The 20,384-nt window shown below is 37.0% G+C and overlaps 1 protein-coding gene across 1 annotated transcript in view; it reads right to left on the reverse strand.

Moving 5' to 3' along the window:
* The window catches only part of Dcr-1 (Endoribonuclease Dcr-1), a 111,841-nt gene that overhangs the window by 84,037 nt on the left and 7,420 nt on the right, over positions 1-20,384 (reverse strand). The window contains exons 3-8 of the mRNA XM_089641762.1: positions 18,993-19,152; positions 14,870-14,995; positions 10,243-11,033; positions 9,299-9,430; positions 5,390-5,511; positions 1,527-3,205 (exon numbers count right to left, since the gene is read on the reverse strand). Of these exons, the coding sequence (XP_089497888.1) occupies positions 1,527-3,205; positions 5,390-5,511; positions 9,299-9,430; positions 10,243-11,033; positions 14,870-14,995; positions 18,993-19,152 (3,010 nt within the window). The remainder of the gene's footprint in view (positions 1-1,526; positions 3,206-5,389; positions 5,512-9,298; positions 9,431-10,242; positions 11,034-14,869; positions 14,996-18,992; positions 19,153-20,384) is intronic.

Genomic DNA, 20,384 nt, shown 5'->3' on the forward strand with positions numbered 1-20,384 from the left:
TAATTATGCCAAATGAGTACGTTAATAGAGGTATTGCCCAAGTATTTATTGCTTTTACTAAATTTTTAGCAGATAGATTGCATTTTAAAATTTTCCTTATCCTATTTTGAAATTTAATCCTAATATCATTTTTAATACTACTATGGTCTAATCTATTTGATTGTGGGTATCCTAAATACTTATAAACCTCATCCCTTTTCATACTAGTAATTTGGAAATTTCTAAATATACTCTCGTCCCCATCTACAATTTTGCCTTTCTCTATATGGATCGTTCTACATTTATCTAAACCAAATGTCATTTTGATATCATCTGAAAAGTTTTTAACTACCTCGATCATTTTCTCTAAATTTTGTTCAGAATTCGAAAATAATTTTATATCATCCATAAATAATAAATGCGAAATTGTACTACTCTCCCTTGTATTACCCTTAACTTTTATTCCAAACTTGCTTTTAATTAACATTTTAGATAGAGGATTCAATGCTAAGCAAAACCAAAGAGGACTCAATGAGTCTCCTTGAAAAATCCCTCTTTTAATTGAAATGCCCGGTATTACTATTCATAATCAGTGAGTTTGTTTATTTAAACGCCCATAGGGCTTTTACCTATAATAATGTACATCTTTATTTTTTAGTTATTCAGATTACATATAAAAAATTTAAAAAAAATAAAAAAATCAGTGTTAGCAAAATACAGGTTACATAAAAAAATATCAGAGTTGACAAAATATGTTACATAAAATATAAGAATTTTAAAAATATAGGTATGGATAGAGTAAGTCTAAGTAAGTCCTCTTTGGTTTTGCTTAGCATTGAATCCTCTATCTAAAATGTTAATTAAAAGCAAGTTTGGAATAAAAGTTATGGTTGATTTTGTGGATTTTGGAAGATTTTATATTTTTCGTCTCACTTACTCTATCCATACCTATATTTTTAAAATTCTTATATTTTATGTAACATATTTTGTCAACTCTGATATTTTTTTATGTAACCTGTATTTTGCTAACACTGATTTTTTTATTTTTTTTAAATTTTTTATATGTAATCTGAATAACTAAAAAATAAAGATGTACATTATTATAGGTAAAAGCCCTATGGGCGTTTAAATAAACAAACTCACTGATTATGAATTGTCAGCAGATAAGATTATAAAAACAGAATGAATAAAATATATAGTATTTAATGTACATCCAGCACTCTCTCAGAAATCTGCCGCTTGGTTTTCCGTCTACTATAAATATATAATCCGCCTATACATTATCCGCCGGAACTTTTGGTTTTATAAAAGTGCAGATTTAAATTCTTCTGTTGATTTGAATATAAAGCGTGGTGTTTTCTCTTTCTAAAACCGACAGTAAGGGAGATTTATAACGATTTATATGAGACCATTTTTAGACCTTTAAATCAAAAAACGAAAGATCGATAGCGGTGTTCGCTTGTTACCGGTTTTAAGTTATCGCATATTTTTTACGGTTTTTGGGCAGGCGGATTACTGAGAGAATAGTGAATTTTTAATTTACTTACATGAATTAGAGCGCATAATATCTTCGCCATTAAAGGTTCGTCCACGAAAACGATACCGCACAATGCATCAGGATCGTTCCACGAGTAATTTCTGACGTAGCTGCTCCTAGGCCCTTTACCCTTCCAACGTTTTCCCTCCCACGGCTTTTTCCGTGGCAAGAACCGGGTGTTGTTCGAAGTTCCGCCGTTATTACGCAAATCGTTGTTGCACATTTGCTGATCTTCGAATTCGGCCTCGTTAAATAGACGAGCATCATTTTGTTGTAAGTGCGAAATCGCTTTCGCGCCGCGTGATTCTATTACGCCATCCAAAATTTCTTTAACTTCGGCAATGACCTTCTCGTCGGTTGAACTGCTGTTCTCAACTGTAGAGTCGTGGCGATCTAGGTCTGATTCTTTTGTTGAATCGCGCTCAATGTGTGATTCTTTAGTTGAATCACGTTCGATGGGTGATTCTTTAGTTGAATCATGTTCGATGGGTGATTCTTTAGTTGAATCATGTTCGATGGGTGATTCTTTAGTTGAATCACGCTCGATGAGTGATTCTTTAGTTGAATCACGTTCGATGGGTGATTCTTTAGTTGAATCTCGCTCAATATGCAATTCTCTAGTTATATCACATTTAAAATCAGACAATTTTGATGAGTCAGAATGTTCAAGGTGTGATTCTTTAGTTGAATCAAACTCAATGTGTAATTCTTGACTTGAATCACTCTCAGTGCATGAGTCTTTCATTGAATTACCCATTAATTCAGATAATTTGATTGACTCACAATCTTTGAATTGTGATTCTTTAGTTGAATCTCTACTTAGATTTAAACTGCACTCAGAATCGTCTAAATAAACTTTCAAATCATCGAGATTCAACACGACCGTGTCCCCCGTTGAGTTCAAATCATCTCTCAATTCAACCGACTCGGGAGACTTTGAAACTCTCTCTCTTGTCCTGTCAAAGTTCTCGTCGTCAAGGGTTTTCATTTTTTTTCTGGCTTCCGATTCATCAGTATCGCAACTGTGACGTTTCACACCGAAATGATTTCCGGAAAGCTTTTCAAAATTTTCCTCAATTTTTAAACCGAGCTTCTTAAAATCACATTTTTCTAATTCTTGCAAAACTCCACTCAGATCGGTGGCCAACGATTCTTTTTTCGATTCACAATCGGAATGTTCGCCAGCCGAATCTATCACATTCTTTAATTCAGAATCGGAATCAACTTTAACCGAATCGATTCCATTTTTAAATTCGGAATCTTTGACAGATAAATCATCATTATCTTTTTGACTAGCAATGTCAAATATATCACAAATTTTAGCATTATTTTCACTTACAACCGTAGAATCGTCTATGTTTGGTTTGAGCACTTGATTTCCGGTGCGTCTTGCATTATTCAACGCAGTGCTTCTTGGCGAATTCGTAACGCTCTTATTTCTGGAATCGGGCGGCTTGAAAATTTTGAAAATTTCCATCATTTTTAAGAATCTAGGACGTGTGAATTTTTGAATTCGTTCGAATTCGTTTGGGTATTTGTCGAACACCAAATCGGCAGCAGCGCGTACTTGTAGAAATACTGAAGTTAATAAACAGAGTAAGAGAAAGTGACGTTCGTAAGGTATTTTGACTTTCAATTTTTCAATTTTGACTAGGATTGAAAATGCCGCTTTATCAGCTCCGTAAGGACCTGAAAAAAAATTATTTATAAAATTTATTAATATTGTATATTACAAAGGGATAAAGCTATCGACAAAGTTGAAGATAACATCTCCAGAGGCTTTGTTTCCAAATTGTGCACCGGTACCACAAGAATCAATGACGCTAGATCTACAGAGCATCTTCCATTGAAATATCGGTAGAATAAGGACAGACTGCAATCATTCTTTAATATAGCGGAATCTATCAAACATACCATCGGTTTTTGTCCCCAATCCCCAATTGGAGTATATTGTGAGGCTGAAGGTGGTGGGGAGCGGAAGGCGATGGGGAAGAGGAAGGTGGGTTAACCTGGCTATTTAGATCTAGTCACCAAATACGGGCAAAGCCATTTCAAGCAACGTTTCAATTCTGAATGGTGTTCTCACACCAGGGTGATACAGGGTGATATCCTCCACATGTTATACAAATATACTATATATTATTTTTAATTAGTAAATTGTCAAATAACATAAATTATTCAAATAAAAAAATTTCTTTTAACACGCCGGAATTTGAACCTGCGACCTCTGGCTTGATAGTCAAGAGCCTTATCCTTAGAATAAAAAAACAATATAGAATCTGTATGTATATATTAACTCCACACAGAAGGCCCTGAAGAAAACAATTTCCCCTTAGGGCCTTTTTCATCATTGGGAATGGTGTGTGGAGGGGCTTTTTAAGAGAAGAAATTTTGGAATGGAAAAAAATAAGCTGGTCGGCAAATGTCACGCTATGAACCTGAGCACCCCTGCTAAGGGGGTATTTCACTATGTCGGGCTAAATATCTGACTAGCTAGCCGTTGGCTGGCTTTAAAGATCAGAATAACTTCGTTATTCAACGGCGACCGTTTCACCATTGTTTCCGAGCTTCCGGATAGATAACACTCGAAATAGTCTGGCAACATCGCAAAATGTTTGCAGTTCTCCATCTACTGCCACGGCTGTCATGCGTCACAGTCCGCACACCGCGAAGTGTGCATTTTTTTGGTTATGTTATGTTGATTATCAGGTCATTTTAGATAGATTCGTGTCGAATTAATACATTGTTTCTTATTTTGAACACAATCAAATAATTCAGGATGGATCATACAAGCATTCAAATTCATTCTACAAAATTGGACTCACTTCTCAGCTGTCAAACTCGGAATGTTTTGACGCCAACTTTGATTCGAGGAATAGCGCCTAACGTGAAGTTCGAGCACTGATTAGTCAAATCTAACTTTAACCCGAGCGTTAGCGTTATTCAGATATAGTGAAAACGAAAAAATGACTAATCCGCGGATTAGTGCTTAGTCAGAACCACAGACATAGGAATTAATAGACGAGAAGATAATGGCGAGGGGTAAAATCAACTGTTGAAGAACGAAGGGAGTAAGGCTGACTGTGATTCGTCAATAAATCAATCTGACAGTAAATAGGCATCTCGCATTATAATATCACCATTTACTTCTTAAAAGTAAAACCTGCTTTTGAATGAATAGACATTTTTACATGGGAGCGCAAATTACTCGCCACGTTATGAACAAATTTGCGAAGTCCAAATTCGACAAAAAAAATCGGTTATATTGTCAGAGTCGAATATTTCGTTTAAGTATTTAGTTAAGACACTTTTATAAATGTTCATAATTTACTTCCCAGCAACCAACCAGCTTTGTGTTTCGCGTCCAGACGTTTCTCGATGTGATAGTATATGTTTCTAAAACTGATCTATATTATACGATGTGAATATGCTTAAAATAAAGTAAAATAATGCTTATATATGGAATGTAATACGACAATTGGGTTTATTCTCTTTTTCACATCTATTTTTACAAGTTTTCATATCACAAGTCAACATTTAGCCGTGTTATTTCGTAAAATGAACCGATGATGCCTCGACCATAGTTCGCACAAGAATGATGACGTCACGTTTTCAAATTTCACTTGAGGCCATACGCGAGCCCAGCCGGCTCCAATGGAACCGGTATGGGGAGTGGGGATAATACGCTTTTAATCACTTAGGGCAGGTCTACTAATATTCATATGTCTATGGTCAGAACATAATCAGAGATAGTGAAATACCCCCTAAGTCTTGCCACTTGGGGTGAGTTAGGCAGAGGTGTTGGTTATCCAATGAAAGATTCCCGGGGCAGCACTGTCCTCCAAATTGAAGATGTATATAAAAAAATGTTACCGGCATTTTCCAGGATGTACAGAAACTGTTGCAGCATAGACTCCGGCTCTAGGCAAGGATCCGGAATGGCTCTCAGTTCTTCTCCAAAAGCCTCGTCCCCGTATATTTCAGTAGGGTCGTATCTGAAAGTGATACAACATTAAATAAAATACCCTTATTTTGCATTAACCCTTGGAATACCAGGGAATCTGTAACGGATTCGTTATAAACTCACCGCGCTTGCCCCGATTGTGTGATCAATTGGAACCATAAAAAAAATGCTCCAAGGATATAATGTTACTTAATATTATTCTAGCTTGACATTTCTCCACTTGCAAACATTGATTTTGTCACAAATTCCGTGCTGCATGCCATTATTTTTTTTTATTTCAAACTAGCTGACGTGCACCCGGCGTTACTGGGGGTTATCCTTAGGAGATAGACAAATACCATCCAGGACTTTTTTGTAGGCCTTTTTAAGACATACAATTCCGTAGTACATTATTTTGATGTATCTCATAAGGTTTAGCCAGTGTTGGCAATTTAAGCGCATGAAAATATTGTTTTAACCGGTCAGCAACGTAAGCAGATATACACGATAAAATAACGATAGCAGTCAAGTACAATAAGCGTGTTTACACGTCAACGCGTGTGTTTCCACAAAAATCGTCATAACTCCGTTATTCTTCTAGTGACATCCCTAAAACAAAAAGTAGAATATTCGTATTGAATGAAGCTTCACATCTCTATTCAAAGTTATCCATAGAAACCCGTAAAAAGACCTACGTCAAAAAGTGAAGTGACAGAATTGTTTATTGTACATTTGTACGATGAAATAAGTGTTTTTTTTTTACATTATCCGTGATTTTAGTATCGTTTTTACATAAAACATTACAGGTGAGTCATTTTTACAATTTTTTCATGTTTCCATTCTAAATTTAAATATTTACAAATGTTAATATTTATTTATGATACAACAATTTGAAAGCCTATTTTGTAACCTTTCTAAAACAGTTTTTACTATTCGGCTCCGTTCAGTAATGTTTCATTTATAGAGCTTTGATTGTGAGGCGGTAATAACACAACGTTTTCGTGAAATTGACATTTCGGTAAAGACATCTTAGCTTCAAGTTCGCGAAAAGTCGGAGGGGTTAAGACTTGATACAAAACATTGACTTTTCTCTACTTTCTATAAATATACTAAGCATGTATCATACAGGGTTTTCCAATAAGAGTTGTTATTTTGAATAGCCCGCTATTTCGGTAGATGTTACTTTTGAAGCTGTCATTTTTTGACATTTGACAAGTAGAAACTACGCCATTAATAAAAATGCAACGATACACGCTTCAACAACGCATTGAAATTATTAAAATTCACTTGAGTGAATCAAATGCAAATCATCTTGAGTGATGAGGCCCATTTCCACCTCGGTGGCTTCGTCAACAAGCAAAATTGTCGCATCTGGGGCTCGGAAAACCCAAGAGTTATTGTTGAAAAGCCTCTCTATCCTCAACAACGTGTGACTGTTTGGTGCGGTTTATGGTCCGGCGGAGTCATTGGACCTTACTTTTTCGAAAATGAGGATGTAGCAACAGTTACGGTGAATGGATTGCGCTATCGAGAGATGATTAGTGATTTTTTATGGCCGGAATTGGATGGTATTGATCTGGACAGCGTTTACATTCAACAAGACGGCGCTACGTGCCACACAAGCAACGAAACCATTGATCTTTTACGATTGAATATCAAAATAACACCTCTTATTGGAAAACCCTGTATTATATATATATATATATATATATATAAACCTTCCAGAAGAAATTTTCTAAATGATAGTGAAAACTTTATCATAATCCGTTACGTACTTCAAAAGAACTAAGCGAACAAACAGACGGACGCGGATAGCGACTTTATTTTATACTATTTAGAGAAATCATAGTACTGTATTTATTTAAAGTAAAACCTCACGTGACTTATTTATATTGTGACGAACGTTTATTTATCTTGAAAATATAATAAAACCCAAGAATATTTTCATTTTTATTCATTATATAATATTTTTTATAACTTTAGAGAGAAAAAAACATTTCTCTGAATATAAATAGCTGTCCCGGAGAAACTACATCGCATGGGGGGCCCGCTCGTCATTTTAGTTGGGTTGGCACACCGAGGGTTAATACAGTCTTGAAACACAAACATACAAACTTCAAACAGTATTGAATACTAACTTTTCAATGTTATGAGAATGGAACGGAGTATATCACATGGTACAAGCGTGCTGGAATTAGATTTGTAGTTATCTTGGTGTACTAAAATAAAAGTCTTGATTTACTCAGTTGGAGCGTTTATTTAACCTTTTGAACGCGTTAATTTGCTCCGTTTTATCTATACCCGTACGCGGTACATATTTTCAAATACCTATGCACGCAATTTAATGTCAAATTATAGCATTCTGGCATGATTTATTGGACTATATAGACAGAACAGATTATTCTCCACAATATGAAAACAAATCCTCGTGTGTCAACACTCTTAGATGTTTATAAAAACAAAAACATAAAATTTCATACAAAGACGTACCGTATCTTTTGAATGTGTTCCCGCCATTCACTCGGCGTGTGTGTACTTAGGTGATAGACACAAGTGGGACACCATGATCACTTATCATTTTTAGTTATGAATGACATACTAGTACTAACGCCATCCGTTGACAAAAATGTAAACTAAAGGACTAAAAGGCGCGAAGAGGCGCACTTGATTATCGATCTTTTTTTATGAAATACAATTTTATTTTTGAGAAATTCTTGTAGATGTCAGCATCGTGATAGTTCTACGAATGTCCAAGTGAGCAAGAAATCCATTTATCACGAAAGAGCGCTGGAATATCGGCCGTCAAAGTTTCCGTATCAACTGTTGATACAGCCGCGTGTGAGTATAGACTTTTTGCCATAACAACAGTTGATATGGCCGCGTGCAAAGAGTTAAAAATGCACAAATAGCAATTACTTCACAATAATAACGCGTTTATTTTACGGGATAAATACGAGTAGGCACTATATTATTTAGCGTGGAATGCAGGCGATATCTAGGTCAAGGTTACGAGCGCGCGAGCTGGTTGACTGAATACTCGCTGCGTCGGGCCTATTTATATATCCCAGTCGGTGGCGGTAGTAAGCGGGCGAGACCGCTGGTAAACTGAAGACAACTAGCTCCGTTTTTGTACTTCTGGTATTTTCGTTGGCGCTGAAATTATGCCTAGGCAACAGGCTAGAACCTTCTAGCGAATGCGCGTAATGTGCTAGTCTAACTCGCAACGTATTGTCGTAGGTAGTTCTAGACGTCGGTAGCCCGTAGACAGGTAGGTACGTAGGAACGCTTCGCATTGTCTGGAGTATTCCTGTTACGATGCTTTTTGTATAGGCGAAACGTTCTAGATGAATCTCGTCGATCGCTACAGATTCTTATCAGTAGCAACACGTGAGATAAAAGTTAATTGAAAAAATGCATTACCGGAGACCAAAATGTCACCTACTCTGTTTACTACTACTCTGTTAACTCTGAAATAGAGTCTGTTTAGTCAGTCCTGATCATAGAATAAAGAAGATAAAGCTAGAGATTGCTAATGTCTTTCTCGAGCGTCTCCGACTTTTCAAATGTTCTCATTAAAAATACGAAAAATTTAATCATTATGTTTGTGTTCGCAAAACTCGAAAAGTATTCGACCGATATGACTGAAAATTTCAAAGTGTGTTCTTATTAGTGCCAGGAGTGTTGAATTATAAGTCGGAGATGCTTGAGAAAGACATTAATAATAGCAAAACATTGCAGGATCCACTAGTTATAAATAAAATAAACTGGGTGATGTTTAGTTGGTTAGTTAGTTAGTTAGTTATATTTTGAAATGGATAAAAAAATTAAAGAGGTCTCACCGATGGTCCTTGAGGAACACCATGGCTCCGGCCACTACCTTCTTCATGAACTCCTCGAGTTTCCTGCCCTCTTCCGTGCTGGCTACGGCCGGGGGACATTCCAGGATCACTTCTCTTGGCTTTCCCGTTATCCTGAACACAAAAAACATTATTTATAACAAAAGCAATGGACAACTTTTATAACAATGTTTTTTAGTTCAGAAAGATTTTTTTGAAAAACATTCAGTTTTTTTAAACGCCAAGAAAGACGTGCTAAATCAAATATGAGGAAAAAAAAATGTCTCTGCTTTCTAAAAATTTTGTCAGTACCCTGCAAACCAATGAAACTAAGGCGTCCTCAGTCAGGGTATTTTTGTATTTTTTTTACTAGTTTTCTTTTGTATAAATTTCTTTGGTCCGTATAATAAAATAATATTTTTATTGTAATAATAAATTGTATATTTAGAATGTGTATTTCTTTTGTTCAAGTTAATCTTGACAAGTTATATTGTATTATGTGATTTTTCAAGGATCTGCGCGATTCCATTTCAAGAAAGCATTATTTACTAACTAGAATCCAGACTATCATGTCATTTTTCACGGGTCTCCGATAGTATTTTAATGGCCTCCGTTTTCCAGGGGTAAGTCCCTCGACTAGCGATCCGGAGAATATAAGGTATATTTGCAGCACATTCCAGAGTGGAAGATACTCTCAGTATCGCCCTGGTGTAAGACCACCATTCGGAATTGAAAAATTGCTTGAATTGGCTTTGGCCGTGTTTGGTGACTAGGCCTGAATAGCCAGGTACTTCTCAGCTCATTTCCCCACTATTACTTTCAGCCTCACAACATATTTCAATTGTGGATGCCATAGTCTCACTGGCTCCAGATGGTTGGGAGCAGTTGGGACTCTTGTGCGGTTTCAAATAAAACAAACTTTAAAAAGAAAACAAATAAAAACTTACTTCTTCAGTCCGGCAATATCACCCGCCATATCAGCTTTACACATGATCAGCTCTTCCAGTTTCTCCAGTTGGCATTCCAGTTTATCATAGATGGACCTCTTCAATTCCAGCTCGTGCTCCGAGTCCGAAACAAAACACCTCTCACTCTGGGATATGACCGCTACATTACTCAAGATATCCACATCCTCCAAACCCAACTGCTCCGAACAAAACCTATCACCTTTGACGCCAACACCACTGGCATCATCATCACTTTTGACCCCAACACTATTGACATCATCAATTTTGACCCCAACACGACTGACATCATCATTACTTTTAACCCCAACACCACTGACATCATCAGCACTTTTGACTTCAACACCACTGGCAACATCATCAATTTTGACCCCAACACCACTGATTTCATCATTTTTGCACCCCAATTCACCGATTGCATCAGGTTTTAATCCATTTCTACCAATTTCATCAATCTTTGACTCTTCGATTGCGACTTCTTCGCATTTAACACAGTTTAATGGTTCGACTTCAACAAAATCCATTCTCCAATAGTTGAAATCGGTCATATTCAACGATTCTCCATCGTTCAAATCCGTTTCTATGATTTCATCGATAGTTTCCGACGAATCGCAATCGGAAATCGAATCCATGGAGTTGGAAAGTTTTTCCCAGGATGTTTTCGTGTCTTCTTCGAATAGGAATTCATTGTTGAAGAGGGGATAAGTGAAGGCTATTATTCGTGGAATATTGCCGTTCTCCGTTTCGATGAATGCTTTATAGTTGGCAATGATCTGAAATCGAACAAAAAATAACATTGTAAAGGGTTTTCCAATAAGAGGTGTTATTTTGAATAGCCCGCTATTTCGGTAGATGTTACTTTTGAAGCTGTAATTTTTTGACATTTGACAAGTAGATACTACGCCATTAATAAAAATGGAACGAATGAATCAAATGCAAATCATCTTGAGTGATGAGGCCCATTTCCACCTCGGTGGTTTCGTCAACAAGCAAAATTGTCGCATCTGGGGCTCGGAAAACCCAAGAGTTATTGTTGAAAAGCCGCTCTATCCTCAACGTGTGACTGTTTTGTGCGGTTTATGGTCCGGCAGAGTCATTGGACCTTACTTTTTCGAAATGAGGCTGGAGCAACAGTTATGGTGAATGGATCGCGCTATCGAGAGATGATTAATGATTTTTGAAGGATGGTATTGATCTGGACAACGTTTACTTTCAACAATACGGCGCTACGTGCCACACAAGCAATGAAACCATTGATCTTTTACGATTGAATATCAAAATAACACCTCTTATTGGAAAACCCGTAGTAGAACGGGTATGGGTAGCGTTGCTCCGGGAGCCATTCATTGAATAAACATCACCTATGCCATAGACTACCCCAAGTGGCAAGCTATGACCTGTGACTTAGTAGAGGTGGCTGGGTAAGACTTGTTCAGGATGAGGATCGAAAGAGGCCGGTTGAGGCAGACTCTCTGGACCCAACGCCTTGTACCGCAGCAGGAGGAATGCATTCACAAGGTCTGCCACTCCTGAACACACTGACTCCAAGATTCTTACCCAACCCTGATAGGCTTTTCCTTCCCAGAACCTACTCTCCTTCACATCCTTAAAACACTCTTCACATGACATCTCCAAAGATGACAAGGGCCCTGAAGGAAATTATTTTCCTTTTAAGGCTTCTTGTGTGGAGCTAATGTAAAATAAATAATTAATTGTTAGACACGGTGCCTAATATGTTCCCCATGAAAAAATCGATTACAGACAATTACCGAATTAAATTAACTAAAATTAGGGGGTATTTCACTATGTCGGGCTAAATATCTGACTAGCTAGCCGTTGGCTGGCTTTAAAGATCAGAATAACTTCGTTAATATCTATAAGGGCCGGCATAGTCCAGTGGTAACGCATTGGACTGCCATTCCGAAGGTCGCGGGTTCGAACCCGGCGTGCGCAAATAAATTTTATTTGATTAATTTGTGTTATTTCACAATTAATTAATTTAAATAATATATAGTATATTTGCGGCACGTTCCAGAGTGGAAGATACTACCAGTATCGCCCTGGTGTAAGACCACCATTTAGAATTGAAACGTTGCTCCAAATGGCTTTAGCCGTGTTTAGTGACTAGATCTGAATAGCCAGGTACTTCCCCACCTTCCTCTTTCCCTTCCCCACTTACCTTCAGCCTCACAACATCCCCCAATTGGGGATGCCATAGTCTCACTGGCTCCAGACGGGAGCAGTTGGGACTCTTGTGAGGTATTCACTATAAAAATAAATAAAAAATTCAACGGCGACCGTTTCACCATTGTTGCCGAGCTTCCGGATAGATAACACTCTAATAAATTGTTTCTTACTTTGAACACAATCAAATAATTCAGGATGGATCATACAAGCATTCAAATTCATTCGAGCTCTTAAAACTCGCGGCCTTCGCATCGCCGCCCTTTCACCTGCTTCTGTTAATCAAAAACCTCGGTATCCATAATAATTCGCAACAAAATTCGACTCACTTCTCCGCTGTCAAACTCGGAATGTTTTGACGCCATCTTTGATTCGAGGAATAGCGCCTAACGTGAGGTTCGAGCACTGATTAGTCAAATCGAACTTTAACCCGAGCGTTAGCGTTATTCAGATATAGTGAAAACGAAAAAATGACTAATCCGCGGATTAGTGCTTAGTCAGAACATAATCAGAGATAGTGAAATACCCCCTTAATCTTTTAATATTAAAAATTCCTCATCCCACTACTATCACTGACTAGTTTTGTCCTCCATTGAACTCTAATATTGTGTCATAATAGAATCTAGTCCAAACATCATCGCCCTCTGTTGAGCTCGATCACTTCATCGGGGATCTTGGGAAATTCCTCAATCCAGGTGATATGGTCGTTGAATTATAGTTAGAGATGGCAAAATTTCGTTTTAACTAAAAACGCGAAAAAATATTTTTGGTTCGAAAATAGGGCATTTATAAGTTTTCTTTGCGTTTCAAGGCATTTGAAAGTGTTTTCAGTGATTTCTATTTCGCGAATAACGTGATTTTGGCCGTATTTCAGCTAAATTATTCTATTTAGCGAAATAGGCGCGAATTTCCCGAAAATACTGGGTATTAAAATAATATGTGAGAATTAGCGGAAATAAGTGATTAAAAATCATCTCTAACTTCAGCTCGCGCTCCACCGACTGTGTGCGTAAACGCTTTCCGAGAATATAGCGTATTTCAGAAGTCAAAGAACCATACAAATTGGAGAAGCTGATACAGTAATATTTAGTCCAGTACAACTAAAGAAGAATTGAGAAAAATGCATAAGGAAGGTAGTTTCATGTGAATGTGCAGGGAAAAGTATTATGCCTACTTTATTTCATTTTTGGAAGCCTTTCCTACGATTTTTTATAATTTTGTTACTATTTTATGTGTAAATATTTAATATTTTTGTACTGTAGGCTAAAATTGCTTTTTGACATTACACAAATTGTGCTAAATAAATTAGGCCTATTGATGTTAATCGCAATCTGTTGTGTTTGTGTTCGACCCGTACTTAGAGTTTCCTTCCTTATTCATTTAATATTAAAATTAATTATTTATAATCTTTCACATGGAAATACTTGCAAATGAAGGTTAAACACATAGACATATGAATATTAGTAGACCTGCCCTAAGTGATTAAAAGCGTATTATCCCCACTCCCCATACCGGTTCCATTGGAGCCGGCTGGGCTCGCGTATGGCCTCAAGTGAAATTTGAAAACGTGACGTCATCATTCTTGTGCGAACTATGGTCGAGGCATCATCGGTTCATTTTACGAAATAACACTGCAAAATGTTGACTTGTACTATGAAAACTTGTAAAAATAGATTTGAAAAAGAGAATAAACCCAATTGTCGTATTACATTCCATATATAAGCATTATTTTACTTTATTTTAAGCATATTCACATCGTATAATATGAATCAGTTGTTACTATCCCATCGAGAAACGTCTGGACGCGAAACACAAAGCTGGTTGGTTGCTGGGAAGTAAATTATGAACATTTATAAAAGTGTCTTAACTAAATACTTAAATGAAATATTCAACTCTAAAAATAGAACCGAATTTTTTTGCCGAATTTGGACTTCGCAAATTTGTTCATAACGTGGCGAGTAATTTGCGCTCCCATGTAAAAATGTCTATTCATTCAAAAGCAGATTTTACTTTTAAGAAGTAAATGGTGATATTATAATGCGAGATGCCTATTTACTGTCAGATTGATTTATTGACGAATCACAGTCAGCTTCACTCCCTTCGTTCTTCAACAGTTGATTTTACCCCTCGCCATTATCTTCTCGTCTATTAATTCCTATGTCTGTGGTTAAACATATATTTTACCAAAAATACTTAAAATATGCGCTAAAAACATTCAGGAAATACATTTTTTTCTATTTTGCTACAAAACGCTAAATTATGCCTCAAAATACTATAAAACGCTAAATTTCCAATTGTTTCCAAAAATCTGAAAATTAATGCTAAATTTTGCCATCTATAATTATAGTCAGTGAATTATATAAATCAGCATTTTTGTGGACACTGGCTTATTGAGTTCGGCGAATACCTCCTCAAAAGTACTTACCCTTTGCAGGTGTTCGTCCGATACAACGGCGTGGCAGTCTTCAATGATCAGCAAGTTGATTCTGTCCATCGTGATAAAGGCGTCCGTCAGAAGATCATCCAGAATATTGGAAGTCAATACCAAAACCTGCAAAAATAACGAATCAACATATTAATTGACTGAGAGTAGAGAAGTCCTGTCTTAAATAGACCGTTTTGCAGTTCTTCTGTCTGTAAATTTGTTTGTACATTACGTTTCAAGATGGTGGCTGTTAATGGTTCGGTAAAGACTTCTTTTTTTTCATGTGAAAATGCAGTGTTTATTTGTACTTTTTTTATACATATTTACCTACCTACCTGCCTGCCTGAAGAAAAAAATAATTGTCATTGATATAGTGGCATTTCTTTAGATAAATTGTATAAAACATATTATGGTTTCTTTATTTATTTTTTCATTCAAACGCCATATAATGGCTTTTACAATACAGTGGTAAACAGGATAATACAGTAAAACCCACAGACATATGAATATATAGACTAGAAATTAAAGATGAGGGGTAAAATCAACTGTTGAAGAATGAAGGGGTAAAGCTGACTGTGATTCGTCAATAAATCAATCTGACAGTATATAGGCATCTCGCATTATAATATCACCACTTAGTTCTTAAAAGTAAAATCTGCTTTTGAATGAATAGACATTTTCACATGGGAGCGCAAATTACTCGCCACGTTATGAACAAATTTGCGAAGTCCAAATTCGGCAAAATAAATTTCTTCTATTTTCAGAGTCGAATATTTCGTTTACGTATTTAGTTAAGACACTTATATAAATGTTCATAATTTACTTCCCAGCAACCAACCACAGCTTTGTGTTTCGCGTACAGACGTATCTCGATGTGATAGTATATGTTTCTACAACTGATCCATATTATACGATGTGAATATGCTTAAAATAAAGTAAAATAATGCTTATATATGGAATGTAATACGACAATTGGATTTATTCTCTTTTTCACATCTGTTTTTACAAGTTTTCATACCACAAGTCACCATTTTGCCGTGTTATTTCGTAAAATGAACCGATGATGCCTCGACCATAGTTCGCACAAGAATGATGACGTCAAGTTTTCTAAATTCACTTGAGGCCATACGCGAGCCCAGCCGGCTCCAATGGAACCGGTATGGGGAGTGGGGAATAATACGCTTTTAATTACTTAGGGCAGGTCTACTAATATTCATATGTCTATGAGTAAAACCCCTATTTTACGTTTTTTAAGGGACTGAAAAAAAAAAACCTAAACGGAGGGAAAATGTAAATGGGGGGTATTGAATTTTATTTTTTATTTCAAAAATTGTGTATATATATATTAGGGATACTGAAGAAAAGAAATTTTTATTTTTAAAAAAATCATGTCCTATTATAGGGGGTATTGAAGAAAAACACATTTTAAATTTTAAAAACTATGTGATGATTGCGAATAATGTCAGAAAGAAGCGTCACAAATCGAGTTGAAAACCGAATGACAGATGCGTAAATAAACCGAACAAATGATGCTACAGTATTTTACACATGGCTAAAATTCAAAAATGTCGGCCAATCACCGCGTTATGCACCGTACCCCGACCAATCACGGCACGACCGGCTAAAATTGAAATATGTCGGCCAATCACCGCGTTGAGCGCCGTAAGCCGACCAATTACGGCACGGCCGTGTCAAGCCCGAGAAACTAACATTTTTTTTAATATTTTCGACGTAAATTGCGGGAAAAAAAACGTAAAAAGCGAGTATCAAATGTACTAAAATATATCGGGACTGAAATAATAACGCGTAATTGGCGAGAAAACGTTAAATCTGGGGACGTAAAATTCGGGTTTCACTGTAATAGCAATAAATTAAAGAACAATTAATGTGTAAACAAAAACACTATTGCAAGTGATGCAGTTATTAATATAAGTGCAGTAAGACAATGCATAATTCAAAAGCAATATATACCAGTGTAACAATAGTTGAACTAATTTATACTAGACTTGTATAAAACCTGTCTTAAGTCAAAGTATGAGGTGTCTATGATAATAGTCAGTAGTGACTTTATTGTTACCCACTAAATTATTTGTACTTGGAATAGCTGAGTAGGCATCGTAACTTGGCATTAACAATTCAGGGCTGTCAACGATTCAATGATACTTAAGAATAATTATAATAAAGATGGTGGGTATTCAAGTACCTCAGTACAAATCTTATGATTTCAGAGATTATTGATTTTTGATTTATTAAATTAGAAAACCAAATACTAAGTTAGGCCATGTCAAGAGTAACAGAGGGGGAATGTATGAGATGATGTATGAGTGCGAATGAAGATGGAGTTGTTTGGTGGAAAAGGCGTAATTGTGATTAGTTATATATTTTTACAAAAATACGAAAACAACACTTTGATAGTGAAATTGCAAAAGAAAAATAATTAAATCAATGATATATCAAGTCAATAATAAACAGGATAAAATAGTAGGTTAAGTTAGGTTATTTAAAGTCAAGTTATGTTGTGTTGGTTGTCTGTGTTTGTGGCAGTCCTACTGCAGATTTGCAGTTCGCTAACCCTGCAAAAGCGCGGTGAATCATTGAAAAAATGACTAGTAGATATAATAGATGTGCGGAGATAATACGCCTCTCTTCGAGAGAACTCTTTGGGAACATTCTCCGAGACAACCCACTGCGGGAACTCCTACATAAATGCTGCGCCAGCCAATCAATCTAGTAGTAGAACTCCCTCGCTACTACGAACTACTTGCGATTTGCGACCGGAGACACTCGCGTCTTCAGCCCTGCTTACTTCTCTGGTTCCTCGCATCGTCAGAAGCCTCCGTCCACACGGTGTCGTGCATTGGCATGGAGGAACATCGGAAGGTCTGTGATTTTCACCATTTCAATATCTTTTATTTTTCTCTCTTCACTTTTCTTTTCTATATTTCTTCAATATCTGTTTTGCCATGGAATTGAAAGGCGGGTACTTCCATAACCTCATTACATTTTGGGCAGTTAGGAATCACGTGTAATATTTAGTAACCTCAGAACAGCATCCATTGCCCTGGTTTTCTCAACGTCTGAATACTGCGCTCCAGTATGGGCTAGAAGCGCCCACACTTCCATGGTAGACGTTCAGTCTAATGCCACAATGCGAACCGTCAGCGGGACTTTAAAATCTACTCCTCTCCCTTGGCTCTCCGTACTTGCAAACATAACCCCGCCAAATATCAGGCGAGAAATTGCACCAAATGTTGCGGCGTGAATGGACTGTAATTGTGGTATTTTGTGAATTTGTTTGATTTGACTTACCAATATCTCCAAGCTGTCGGCACCTTCCACTTTGCTCTGCGGTAATCACCGGTAGGGTAATTGTTAGTATTGGAACAGAGGTCAGGAAAGGGAAATGGTGATATTTGGTTTGCGAAATGGTCAATGCGTTAGAGATTGCTATTTTTATGCACTTTTTCACGGCGGTATAACATTTGCCGTTTACAGCGCGGCGCGGTGGTTTTAATAACTCAAGATAGGTTATGTGGAAGCGGTAGGTCGGTTGAACCTTGCGGGCGGCGCGATAATTTTAATACAACTGGCTGATGTAGGTAAAAGGCGTGGGACGCGGGCGGGAAACAACAGAACCAAATACTATGCAACAATTATAACTGGCCCGAGCACTGAGGGAATAAAAGGCGCTGCAAAAAAGCGCAATACCTTTGCATGAAGATGTCATCTCGAACCAGGCATAACGCTTGAAGTCCCGAAAGCCCTTCTGGTTGGAAGGAGAGAGGCTCCTCCGATTACCTCTCACCCCAGAAGATAGGTGGAAACTTGAGTGGCAAACGGCCAACGTGGGAAATGCCCACCTCATACAGGACCCCACCAAGAGACAGCCTGGGTTCTCACTGCCTCGCGCAAAACCTGGTTCACCATCAATAGGTTAAGGTGCTCCCATAGCCGCTGTGCCCACATGATGCACAGATGGGGCGTTAAAGAGTCGACCACCGATCATGTGGTCAACGAATGCCCGCTCCATTCATTCCCCGGCACGATTGATGAGGTTCACATGGCGACAAAACCACCATACGAAAGAACTCTGACACCCCCACCATAAGAAAGAAGAAGTTACCTGATTGAGTTCAATTGCTCCCGTCCAGCTTCGGGCCCTATCCTCGATCGATGCATCACAAATGATGGCGGCGTTCAGATCCGTCAGCAAACTGATCTCCAGAACAACCGAATCGAGCCTTCTGGATTGCACCACGATTACGGTCTTTCTCGTGTTGGGGCTAGAATCAGAAATAATATTTTATTTATTTGCATTATAAACAGTCTTTATTCATTCATATTTTAGTGTGTTAGGAATTTATTATATGAATCCTACAATTTCTATACCCGCTATATCCGATTTTTTGACAAAATGATCTGAGTATGACATCTTGTTCACATTTTTGCGAGCAACAAGAGGAGCCTAAAATTGAGTTTCAAAACCCTCCTTATCGCGACCAAAAACCATGTTAAAACTGCGAGTGAGAAACCAAATCCGCTATATCATACAGAAAGTTACTATCAAAACGCGCTATATCGGATTCAACCAATCACAAGCAGTTATTTTGCCAAAATACAATATGGCCGCCACTCTGACGCCACGCTCGTGTGTCAAAATGATCTACGCGTGTGTTTCTAAACCCGCCATGTCGGCTCAGTTGACTTTCAAAAGCCTCTATATCACGAAGTGAGTATCAAAATCCGCTTTATCCATTTTATTTATCGAAATTACTTAATTATAGCTAGACATATATAGAAAAATAAATGCTTTTCGAAATGCTATTACTCCAATACATTATATAAAAAATAGTAATGCAATTACTTATGTACGCTAGAGATGTGACGGTTTTTTGCGGTTTTCTCCAAATCAATGAAAGTTGATATAGCGGGTATAGAAATTACACGACTCATATCATTGACCAATAAAATAACGACATTAGACCAAATTAATAAAAGAAATATACATAACATCCAGACAATTATTATTATTATAATACTACTTGAATACACAATAAGTGTTTTGTTTTTTTTACATTTTCTACGTTTAAGGCGATGCCATACGTAGTAATGCAAAATCATGTGTTTTTGGTTTGAAAATTTGGTCGCCTAGAAATGTTTCAGATGCTTCAATTAAATACTGCGAGTAGAATACATCTTGGCCTTTGAAATAATCGAGTATTTTTTAGATAAGTCTTTTTATAAGCCCAGAAAAAAATAATGTAAAGGCCTATGAAAACTGCTTTAAAGTTCAAAATCTCCTACTTACGAACCCATTTTCGGCTACGATTTTATTGTATAATGTGGCAAATTAAGTTATTTATAAAACGATCGAAAAAAAATTAAATATTTATGCCTGAACATCCACAAAATAAAATAAAAGGCACTTTTTGGCCATGTTTTTTTCTTGCATAAATCAAAACAGGCGGATGGTGTTAAGCGGGAATTTAAAGCTTATCGCCATCTACGTAAGGGT

This window comes from Hesperophylax consimilis, chromosome 17 (assembly GCF_061612785.1).
Source record: "Hesperophylax consimilis isolate HC1 chromosome 17, BYU_Hcon_1.0, whole genome shotgun sequence".
Taxonomy (NCBI): Eukaryota; Metazoa; Arthropoda; class Insecta; order Trichoptera; family Limnephilidae; genus Hesperophylax; species Hesperophylax consimilis.